This window comes from Malus domestica, chromosome 15 (assembly GCF_042453785.1).
Source record: "Malus domestica chromosome 15, GDT2T_hap1".
NCBI lineage: Eukaryota > Viridiplantae > Streptophyta > Magnoliopsida > Rosales > Rosaceae > Malus > Malus domestica.
This window is the reverse complement of record NC_091675.1, coordinates 332,910-344,246: the sequence shown is the minus strand read 5'-3', so window position 1 is coordinate 344,246 and position 11,337 is coordinate 332,910. Positions and strand designations below refer to the sequence as shown.

Below are 11,337 nucleotides of genomic sequence, written 5' to 3'. Positions count from 1 at the left end.
TGTTTTACAAAATTTGTTTCATATTTTTTTTTTAATTCCATTTTTTTCCTATAACTTCTATTTCACAAAATTTGTTTTATATTTTTTTTAAATTCTATTTTTTTCCTATAACTTCCTAAGCCATTATACAACATTAAATTAAATTAAGTAACATGAAACAACATTAAACAATATGAAACAATATTAAATAACATTAACCAACATAAAAATTATACAACACTAACCAACATGATTTTTAAATAAAATTAAGTTGTAGCTTTTAAATAATAAATTATGTTTGGCCCTATGGCCATTTAGCCCTCGGTTGGAGACGGTTTTTTGTGACAGGGCTAAAACGAGCCCTCTGGCCCTCGGTTGGAGACGGAGGCAAATATGGCCCTATACTGTTCATTAAAATATTAATATCTTGGAGAATCTTGGAGAGCCAGAGGGCTACCGGCCCTCGGTTAGAGATGGCCTAATTGCTCTCTGTCTCTCTCTACTCTCTCACCCCTCCGGGTAATGTTTGAGTTGTTCGAAGACTGACATCTCTGCAGCTGTACGTAAGTAGCTAGCTCTTTGTAATATCTCTCTGAGGACAGAGGAGAGAGAGAGAGAGAAGGAACGAGAAACCTCACTTCTCTCTCTTGTCTTTGTGCGAAGTCCGAGAGAGGAGGTTTGACATGCAATCTCGAGGGGAGGGAGAGGGGATTCTGTTGTGCCTATGAAACTGTTGACTGAAACAAAATCTTGGCGTACATCTGCTGGTAGATATCTGACCACCCTTCTCTGATTGTTTCCAGTGCATTCAACCCCACCGGGAGCTTATCCATGCACGCTAACTGGACCGTCGATTAAGTTTGACTATTTGACTCCCGTCCATACGCTGTTTGGGGCCCGGATTTATCCATTGGCAAATACCAGGTAGTATATGTTTGGTGATTTATGTGCTCACTGCAGGTGGTTTAAAGGCTGATTTGGTATTTCTGTGTTTTGAAAAAAAAAATATTTTTTTATACTAGAAGAATAAATTTATTTTTTCTACTTCACGTTTTTAGTTTTTTTTTTTCATTCAAAACTATAAAAATAATTTTTTTTAAAATATTTACAACACACTTTTTTTTAGCTCAATTTTTTTTCATACCTATTTTTTATAAAAACATCTTAATAGATTTCTGTTCACGAAAACCTTTTTCATCATTACGCTGATCAGTCTCATTTTATCTCTCCACTACTCATCAATTATCATTAATAATCCTGTAGGAGTAACATTTGCCTCCTAATGTTTGCAGAGTAATTTTATTCTGGTAGACAAATCGTAATGTGATATGTTTAAAATATAGTTTGTGTGATTTTAATGAGGTAGTTTTAAAATTCAAAAGGCTCAACCCCCAGCACTACAGTACATATAGTCTAACCAGAGCTATGGTAAATATTGTTTGACTAATGTTGACTTCAATGATGTAACAACTCCATCACTCGGGCGCTTCTAATAAACAATAGTTCTCCGCTTACTATATTTAGAATAGTAGTTGACCCCTTGGGTACAGGCCCGGCCTAGGGTTAGTGCTGTCAGGGCGACCGTTTAGGGTCCAAAATAATTAAGAGTACTAAAATTATTAGGGTGATATATTTATATATATTTTCATAAAAGTATAAATTTATAAAACTTTGTTCAATGACAAAAAAAATTTAACTATAACCGATGATTTTGTTGTTTGATATTAATGAGGAGTTCTTGGGTTCAAAACATCATGTGTGCTTATTTCCCTTTCAATTGTTACAAATTTCTTTTCATAAGAGTATAAATATATAAAATTTGGCTAAATAATCAAGAAGTTTAATTAGAATTAATGGTTTTTGTTGTTTAAAATTAACAAGATGTCCTAAGTTCAAAATGCTAAGTGCATGTTTATTCTTTTCAATTTTTACAAATTTTTGTTTGGTTGTTAATTTATTTTTAATTAGTAGCTAGTAGGTATGTGAATTGTTATTTTTAAACAGTTGTTCCAATTCAAGTCTAATCTTCAACAAAGAGTAATGCGTTGATCAAATGTTTTGACCAAATTTGCAAATCATATGACGTGTCATCAAAATGTTTAATTTAATACTCATTTATTACTTATACATACCAATTAAAGACAAAAAAAACATCATTACTTTTTTAATCCCATATTGACAAGGTTAGTAAATAAGAAAAAACATCTCATGATTTATACAAAAACATTTTAAAAGATAGAAAACAAAACTCATATTTATGTACTTGTAAACCTGAAGTTTTTTTGTTTCCTTCTCACGATACAAAATGAAATAGTTTTTCCGGTTTTCTAAATTATTAAATTTGAAATGATTTTTTAAGTATAATTTGATCAATGTCTTACGTGTGAAAATAAATAATTTTCTTATATAAAATGAAGGCACATTTTTTTGGCGTCCTCCCAGACCTCAAAAATCACTAGACCCGCCCGGTCAACTGTATGTCCTCTATTTCTTAAAAGCGAATCTGGGTTGTGATGATGTCTATGTTTCAGACCAGTAATGATTTACAATTAAGTTAAATAATGGGATGCAATTGTAATTATGGTATTAAAAAGTTTTTTTGAAAAAAAGACCGTAATTTTATATGTGTGCATAATTGTTATGTTTGAAATTAAGAAATTTTAATGAGTTAGTTTTATGTACGCATCATATAGTGATTTATAGTTACGAACAAACGAAGTAAAAAATTCCCTTGTAATGGGATGCAATAGGAAATTATGGCCTTTAAAAGTCATAAGGATGAAGTAAATCCAATTTTTTGTCATTTAGTACTGCAGCGTAATGATATTTTTATTCACTTATTAATGTAAAATCTTAGATTCGACTCAAATGAATGTCAATTTTAATACCAATTTATTATATAACTTTATTTAAATCCCCCACTCTCCCCACACCCTTAACGCAGCTATGCAAGGGGGCGGATGCAATCATGTTATCTTCTTCTGCCCTTCATGGGCTTAAAACTGAGCCGAAATCGATAGCCCAAAACATATAGTTGGGTTCAATTTTCCCAGCTTAGTATTATTCCATCTGTGGTCTCTGATAATGGATGGTAATCTAGGGCTTAATATCCAGTGCTCGAAAGGCCTCATAACATTTTGGAAGCAACTCCAACTTCTTGCACTCATTAGACGAAGGCTTAACACAGCATGTTTTGTTCCCCAACTTATAATACCTTGAATATTAAACTTCAAAAGTTAATGAAGTAGCGATGAGGGCATTTGGTCTAGTTGTACGATTCTCGTTTTGGGTGCGAGAGGTTTCAAGTTCGATTCTCGGAATGGCCCTATGGGCCTATCCTTTCATGTTTTTCCTATATTCTTCAACCTCTCTTTTGATTGATGCTATACATCACATATGTCTACTTCAAACGCTTATATAGATTCCTTTCATGTTTTTCCTATATTCTTCAACCTCTCTTTTGATTGATGCTATACATCACATATGTCTACTTCAAACGCTTATATAGATTAGAAGAATGGATTTCAGATATTCATTTGATAGAGACCTCTATCATCGTTTACTTCATAATTAATTAATATATTAATATTTGCTGCGTAGCTCCATACGACACAAGCATGGTGGAAGTGGGACTCTTATCCCACCAAATGAATGATGAGTCCTGTTTCTGTTCCGCATTCCTCCCAATTGGATAATGGATCCGAGTCCAACCATCCAACAGCCCTTTCTTTTGTTTTTGTTTAGGGAAGGGCAACCCATTACATACATATAAAATTTTATTTTTGAACAAGTGATATTATCTACACTAAAGGGAGGAGGTGGGCTTAGCCTAACAATGCGGTTCAAACTCGCATTTGACGAAAAATCGAATCTAAAACTTTTCACTTACAAGTGAATAGGAATGCTACCAAACTTGATTAACAATCCAGCCACATTGTCAAGAAGTTGTCATGGACCTTTCAAACGATGCATGCTACACCTTGTTGTATATATCGTTTAGCTAGGTATATACGTTAGATTATAGCCTGCCGATCAATGATTATACCACAGTTTTAGTTTAATTATATTCAATAAAAGCAGCATTAATTAATTGGATATTTAGCCTGCGTTGTTTGGTGTTTTATGAAGAAGAAAGGTTTGCAAAGTTTCCATCGAGATTCAACAGGTAGTAGTGGGTCTCTTTCATTGCCAAAACATTATGGCTCGCTTTATCTGTTGCATTTCTCAACCATACACACTTGTTTTATATGGACTTATTTATCTAATATCGATTTGAATGGTATGGTCTAGTTGGGTTAACATCCCTTATTTAGAGATTTGTTTCCTTAATCCTACTGCAAAGATTGAAAGTTAATTTATCTTGGACGCGTAAATTTCCCAAATTTAAATGGATAAGTGGAAGCATCTAGCATTTCATATGTAAGATCCATTTCTAAGTATACAAGGTGATGGAATTGTAATTTTTTTTTCTTTTCAAAGTAATGGAATTGTAATTTGCTCTTAGTATTTATCATAAGCACAACTATGAACGTAGACGATTACAAGTAGATCAAATATCAACAATCCATTGAATCCAATATCCATACGAATTACGATCCAAGAGACCAAATATGGGAGGGCACTCCACATCCACTGGCACTTTGCAAACTTGGCAAAGTATCTGCACCGAGTCAGACCATGCATTCAGAGTTAGCCAGACTCGATCGGCTCAATATCCATTCGGAAGATTCTTAAGAATATACCCTCCTCATTGTCCTCAATGCCCTCCCTCATCATTACCGTCCATCTTCCATCGCGCTCTTTTGTTTGGGTCCCATGATCCATACCCTAATCCTGCAACTCCTTCTCCTCACTATATAATCCAGACAAACAGAAACCCTGCATGCTTTGCACTTTGCGGCAACACTTCATCATCTTTTCCCTCTCAAAACTCAAAAGCAAAAGCAACCCTTATCCCTTCCTCTTACTTTTTCACACTTTTGGATTTCCGTTTCAAGAAATTATTCTGCTTAATTTTCGCAAATTCCACTGTATTATTAATAACCACAACTGCACTCTCTCGAGTCTATCGGGAAAGTTCAGAATTTGTAAAAATGAACTATTCTTCTCCTCCTTACATACCAACAATCTCAATATCGGACCAGCAACACCTCCTTGAGAAACTTCAAGTCTTTAAGATTCAAGGCCGGGACAAACATGGTCGAAAGGTTCTTCGCATCGTCGGAAAGTTCTTTCCAGGTAATTATTCCCTAGAATCCATACCTTTTCATTTTAGCGCCCTCCTTAGTTATAAGCCGACGCTACCAAACTCAGACAAATATTTGTTACTTAATTAGGACGTCACTAATTGGGTACTCTGAATTTACTTTGATCATGTTAAATGTTCATGACCAGCTCGAAGCGTGAGCAACGAGGCTGTGAACAAGTACTTGGAGGAGAAAATATTCCCAAAGTTAGGTGACAAAGCCTTCTTCTCGGTGGTGTACGTTCACACAGATGTGAATCGCGGCGACAACTTTCCCGGAATTTCAACCCTGCGATCCATCTACGGGGCAATTCCGACCGCCGTCAAGGATCGCCTCCAAGCCGTTTACTTTCTCCACCCAGGATTGCAGGCCAAGCTCTTCCTTGCCACCTTTGGTCGTCTCCTTTTCACCGGAGGGTACGTTACGTACGTAACACTAATTAAAAAACATCGATGCATGTTTAATTAGATGATAATTAATACGACAAATATTAATTAACAATTTTATCAAACGTTGACCCACGGGCCACGGCGCATGTCATTGAATGGTGATGGTGATGCGTGGCTTGTGGTTTTTATTGGTGGTGCTGCAGGTTGTACAAGAAGCTAAAGTATGTGACAAGGCTGGAGTTTCTGTGGGTTCAGGTGCGGAGGAATGAGGTGGAAGTTCCGGATTTCGTGTACGATTACGATGAGCAGCTGGAGTACCGTCCGATCATGGACTATGGATTAGAGAGTGATCACCCCAGAGTCTACGGGCCTTCCTCCTTTGCGTCTTCTACGACATCGTCCTTGCTGGATTCGCCTGCTGTGTCCATGTACTCCATGCGTTGTATTGCCTAGCTAGGGTGCACCTGTATTGGAGGATACCAGTTTGCTTTAGGTTGTTCACAGTAACTTCAAATTGTACAAAAAGTTCAAGTTTGAAAGGAACCGGTTTGATTTCTGTTTCGTACTCAGTTCCTCAGTTAAAATGTTTGCGCTATACGCAGCATAATCGCATTAGGCTCTCTAGAATCGGTTGCAAGAAACCCTTGTTCTCCGATGCGTTTTTGTTAGAAGTGTTTTTACTAAAAAATTGTACCAAGCCCTTGTTGATGCAGGTGCGTATCCAGAAAACGATTCAATGAGCCAAGCAAAGTTGTAAGTTTTCCAGTCAAACAGAATCAAAATCGCTTTTGCCCTCCCTATATGTCACATAATAAACAAAAAGGTTTTGTCTTGGTTAACTAACAAGCACCAAACCGGGACAAACATACCGGCCCCAAAAGGCCACTTGTAATAGCTAAAGGACAAGATATGGAACCTATCGTCCGGCCAAGCACGTGAAGTAAATAGGTAATGTGCAAATCACCATAGCTCTTTGGTGCTCAATTCCAATTATGAAATCATTTCAGCACAAACGGAGAATCCCTCTGCCAATATTCCCAGTTCCCTACCAGAGCTCCAGAACTTTATTCTGCAAAACGAAAACTAGTCACCACCATAATGTTTCATCTGTAATTGTACATCACAATCCCTTTGAGACGAGCGAATCTGCCATGTAACCGGATCATATCCCCTTTTGTACTCGGAGATACACATCCGGTGACGCATCAGAGTTTAAATCATGTAAACATCACTAAAGTTACCAGGGAGTTGATACACAACGGCGGTATCTCAGTTATTAAACATTGACATATAACGGATTACTGCAGAGAGTCAATTATTACATGGAATTCTAAGAGCGGGTGTACACACTTAACACACATCATAAACAAATGAATGAAACAGAAAATATATTATGTACAAACCGTTGTTTAACATTATGATTAACACCTGATAACTGCGATTAATTACCATTCAATTGAAATGATGACCTGCCTTCACTGCATCAGCATGGATTTGGAGTTACCCAAAGAGGTAGAGAGCCGGCAGGCCAATGCACCTCATAATTCGAATTCCCTGGATAAGGGGGCAACTCTTGAATTGTTCCATCCCATAATTTGAAAATGCCCGAATCATATCCCCCAACTCCGCTCTCGTTGTTTGATTCCGAATAATCGTCTGTGAAATAAACGCAATTTCCAAGACTTCCTGGAAAATCAGAGGCCGACAATGAAAACGATGAGTTTTCGCCAATAAACACCATCCTATCACCCAAGTTCTCAACCTTGTCCCACCTCTCCCCCGCCCAATTCATCCTAAAAAGGTCAAATTTTGCTGTCTTGTAATTTACATTCATACTGTCCACCAGAAAACCGTAATCAATCTCCAAATACCGACTCACCAATAACAAATCATCCCCTGAACTCACCAAATATCGCATGTCGGCCTCCTCTAGTCTCGGCGTTCGGATAATCCCAACCCTAGACGGAGACGGACCATTAACATCGCACACCACCACGGTTCCCTTCTTGTCGACGGCGTAAAACAAGCCGTTGACAGATATGACATCCTCGGAATACGACTGTGCGCCGTCGATCAAAGTCCAAGACTGGTCTCCTTCCCTGCAAAACGCCAAGTCGCCGGTTTGATTGACAATCGCTACGGCGGTGAAAGTGAAACCGTTGGCTTCCAGAGGACTAGATGAAAGGACGACCTTTTTCAGAAACGAATCGCGCATTTGGGTCAGGCTGCGCGTGTAGACGTCACCAGACGGGGATCGGAGGGCGTATTCTCGGCCAACTTCAGAGTAATCAAATCGAACAACGTCGGGGAAGGTGGAGAGCGGAGGGAGGTGGCGCCTGGCGCGCGTGAGGGGGTTAACGAGGAGGACGGAGGGTGTTTCGTCGAGGATGACGAGCCATCCGTGGGAGGAGCCGCAGCGACGCTTGCGGTGAGAAGCTTCTGGAAGGTGGAGGAAGTGGACTCTGCTGTTGGAGAGGTTGAAGAAGGCCCGGTGGGATTGGTTGGGCTGGGATTGGGGGAGCATCAGCCAGGGGAGCTGGGGAGGGAGGTGGTGCGGGGTTTTGGGGACGGAGGCTCGCCAGCTGTGACACACAACTCGGAATCGGAGGTAGTCGGCGTAGATTGTGAGCTTTTTGGAGATTGATTCGGCGAGTTCTGGTGGTAGTTGGGTCCAATCCACCCCCATTTTCGCGGGTAGACACGGAGGACCCCCGACGCCCCCCGCCAGAGATTTGGCTCTCCTTCCAACTATAACAATTATTCACGAGAATCACGACACTCGAGTTGACATTGGACCATTGGGAAAGTCGCTCGATTTGGAATTCGGAAGTGAAACTGGGCCGTTAAACCAAGGCCCATAATGTAACTTCTTAATCAATTCTATGTGAACTCTTCTGTCAAAGTTAAGGGACATCTGTGTACACTGAGTTTCCCCATTTATCTAAAAAGGGCTCACGTGCTTCATTTTGATGAAAATTCTCCCGTGAAAGACCAACATCCCTCATTTTGCCAAATTCAAATATTGATGTTAATGGAATGTAAGTTGAGAAGCCAAAGATACAAATTGGCCATAGTTTAAGGGTCAATGTCCCAATTTTCAACTTACAAATATATGCACGTCCATCGGCTATGGATATGATGAACCACGGACAAAAAAAAATTAGGAGAGAAAGGAACCTGTGGGATAAATCAACTTTCTTAAAACCCTTCTGTAATCATAAATTCCTCTCTAAGAAGAATTACACAGCAAGTAACCTAAACCATGAATGAAACTGGGCCACATCTTTTGTTTTCCCTAAAAGACATTAGAGCTAGATGCTGTATTCATTGAAGAAATAAAAGGCATACATTGAAGAAATCGGATTCCCTGTGGGAAAAAAAAAAAAAAAACTTACTCAGCAACGACATTACCCGTATCAGCACTTATTCCGTTGCTGGTATTTCCATTGTTCTCAGCAGGACCTAAATCCGGATAGTTACGGTGGTTGAGGGAGTGCAACCAGAGACCCACAACACCTTCTTTATGCTCGGTGGATGCTATGTGAGTGTATATATGCTTCATCTTGAAGTCTTCTGCCTCTTGTTCATAGCCTTTCATTGACAGCTCTTCATGACTGTCTCCCCATTTCTGGTTATATGACGAAAAGAAGCACTCATCCAAGTACAATCCAACTTCAGGAGCTGTCGGCACATTGATGTTAACATCCCTGAATTTTTGTGCATAAAAAACTCAGTTAAACATACATACTTTCTCAAAATCAAAAAAACAAAAAGCATACACAAACATACTATGATCATCCAAATACTTACTTTTGCAATGCTCTTTCGAGCAATGACTCTGGAGCACATCCCCTGAAGATTGCCACCGCAAGCCCGATCATCTTCCTAATCTGATGAAGCATGAAGCTCTGCCCCACAACCTCACACTTAACGAATTCCATACCCTCAACTGTAACCGTGGTGTTCGCATTGAATGAAATAATGTAGCGCTGAGCAGCGGGGTCTACAGCTTTAGTTCTGGTGGTGAAGTTGTGGAAGTTATGAGTCCCCTCATAACTATTCAAAATTTTGTTGAACCTTTCCCTCTCCTTCTCACCATAACAAAACCCATTTCCTTTTCCACTTCCTTCCTCTGTATTCTCTTTTTCATTAGCCTTCTCTTCACCAAAACTAACATTCGTATCATCTAGTGACTCCGAATTCAAATCAGCAGCCTCTGCCTCATTGGGGACCACTCGATTATTCTCAACCTCAATTTCAGTAACCTCATTGTTATTAATACTAATGCTAATTTCAGTTTTGAGTTCAGAATTCGAATTATCAACCCCAGCATTCTCCGTAAGAACCTTAATTTCTTCATTAATGCTAAGGCTAACTTCATTTCTGGTCTCAGAAATCAAATTATCACAGCCAGCATTTCCGGGAAGAACCCTAAATTTTTCACCAATTTCAGATTCAACCATAGACTCATTGGTGTTGGACGAAATGCTTACCTCAAAATTCGTACCTCTCAATTCATACGTGCGCTTACCCATCAAGCCCCCGACTTTACGCCCTCTCTCGGAGCACTCCAAGCACTTAACAAACTCCTGATCAGACCCAAGACTAGCCAACACGCTCCCTCTATCGCGATGAGCAGAAGGATCAAGAGCAAATACGGGAATCAGATACACATACCTTCTCCGATCACAGAACTTCTTCGCGTTAAACGACGCCGTGACGCGTTTGTAGCCGAAAATCCGAATCTGAGGAGAAAGGTTTGAATTGAGGCGGTCGATGAATCCCGGCGGATCGACATAGAAGCGGCCCGAGACAACCTGGCCGACGGCGCTGACCCCCTTATCGGTGCGGGCGGAGCGGGCCCAGTCGTAGCGCTTAGGGCTGTTGCGGTCCTGCTCGGGGACGGCGTTGGAAAGGTAGAGAGCTTCTTCGAGGTCCCCCTCGATGGTTTTGGCGCCTGGATTCTTTTGCATTCCTTGGTATCCGACGCCTAAATAAGCGAAGAATATTGCAACCTTTCGGCGCTTGTACCGTGGCGTTTTAGCGGCGTTGGTGGCGGCGGCGGTAGCTTCTTCGTCGTCGCTGGTGGTGGTGGTGGACATTTTGAGCTTCTTGGGGTCGGGCTCTTGTGGCCACGGCGACGGCGGTGACCTAGTGGGTTTCGTATCTGGATTGTCAGTGATGTGAGTGGGGCTTGTTAACGTTGGTGGAGGACACTCCATTTCAATTAACAGGAAGTAGGCATCTTGCAAACTTGCAGTTTTCTCTGTACCCCGATAAAACCCTAGAACGAGACCATGTTTTACTTGCTATTTTGTTTTGGCTTAATTACTGGGGTGCCCCTGAAAGTGGCCCTTGAATTTGCTGTGCGAATCATGCGAGCGAACTTGGGAAGTTCGAAGTCAGTCTCGCAGGCCCACGCGCATTGGTGGGTCCTTCTGTTTCGGTTGGGCCGAAGATAGGCCCAGATTGGAAAGGGAAATACTAAGGCCCAAGGCCTAAAGTTATAGGTCTTACGCCATCTCCAGGGGGCGTTTAACTGGACTAGACTGGACTAGCTGTAGTTCAATACTGTATTTGTTCCATGCTGGAACTAACATTGATGAGACTAAAGGGGACTAGCATGGACAAAATCCTTCACTAACAGGTCTTAGCGAGACCCCCCAATAACCATGGAACTAGCTAAGACTATCATCTCTCGACCTCGTCATGCTCAACGACCA

The 11,337-nt window shown here is 40.4% G+C and overlaps 4 protein-coding genes and 1 long non-coding RNA gene across 5 annotated transcripts in view; 2 read left to right on the top strand and 3 right to left on the bottom strand.

Annotated features, from left to right (window-relative positions):
- Nucleotides 1-11,337, top strand: part of LOC103413820 (uncharacterized) — a 50,105-nt gene that overhangs the window by 4,125 nt on the left and 34,643 nt on the right. The gene's annotated exons all lie outside the window — the stretch shown is intronic.
- LOC103413816 (uncharacterized) lies at nt 4,870-6,175 on the top strand. The gene is made up of 3 exons (XM_008352255.4): nt 4,870-5,217; nt 5,374-5,641; nt 5,818-6,175. Exons 1-3 carry the CDS (start codon nt 5,073-5,075, stop codon nt 6,065-6,067), a joined length of 663 nt encoding a protein of 220 aa, XP_008350477.1. The 5' UTR covers nt 4,870-5,072; the 3' UTR covers nt 6,068-6,175.
- Nucleotides 6,352-6,655, bottom strand: LOC139192291 (uncharacterized). The gene is made up of 2 exons (XR_011576338.1): nt 6,531-6,655; nt 6,352-6,411 (listed from the first exon to the last, which is right to left on the bottom strand). It is a non-coding gene; the product is annotated as an uncharacterized lncRNA (long non-coding RNA).
- On the bottom strand, nt 6,863-8,300 carry LOC103413817 (F-box protein SKIP23-like). Its single transcript, XM_008352256.3, has one exon. The coding sequence runs from the start codon at nt 8,298-8,300 to the stop codon at nt 7,098-7,100; it is 1,203 nt and encodes a 400-aa protein (XP_008350478.1). The 3' UTR covers nt 6,863-7,097.
- On the bottom strand, nt 6,863-10,945 carry LOC103413818 (uncharacterized). The gene is made up of 2 exons (XM_070814165.1): nt 9,425-10,945; nt 6,863-9,321 (listed from the first exon to the last, which is right to left on the bottom strand). Exons 1-2 carry the CDS (start codon nt 10,834-10,836, stop codon nt 9,006-9,008), a joined length of 1,728 nt encoding a protein of 575 aa, XP_070670266.1. The 5' UTR covers nt 10,837-10,945; the 3' UTR covers nt 6,863-9,005.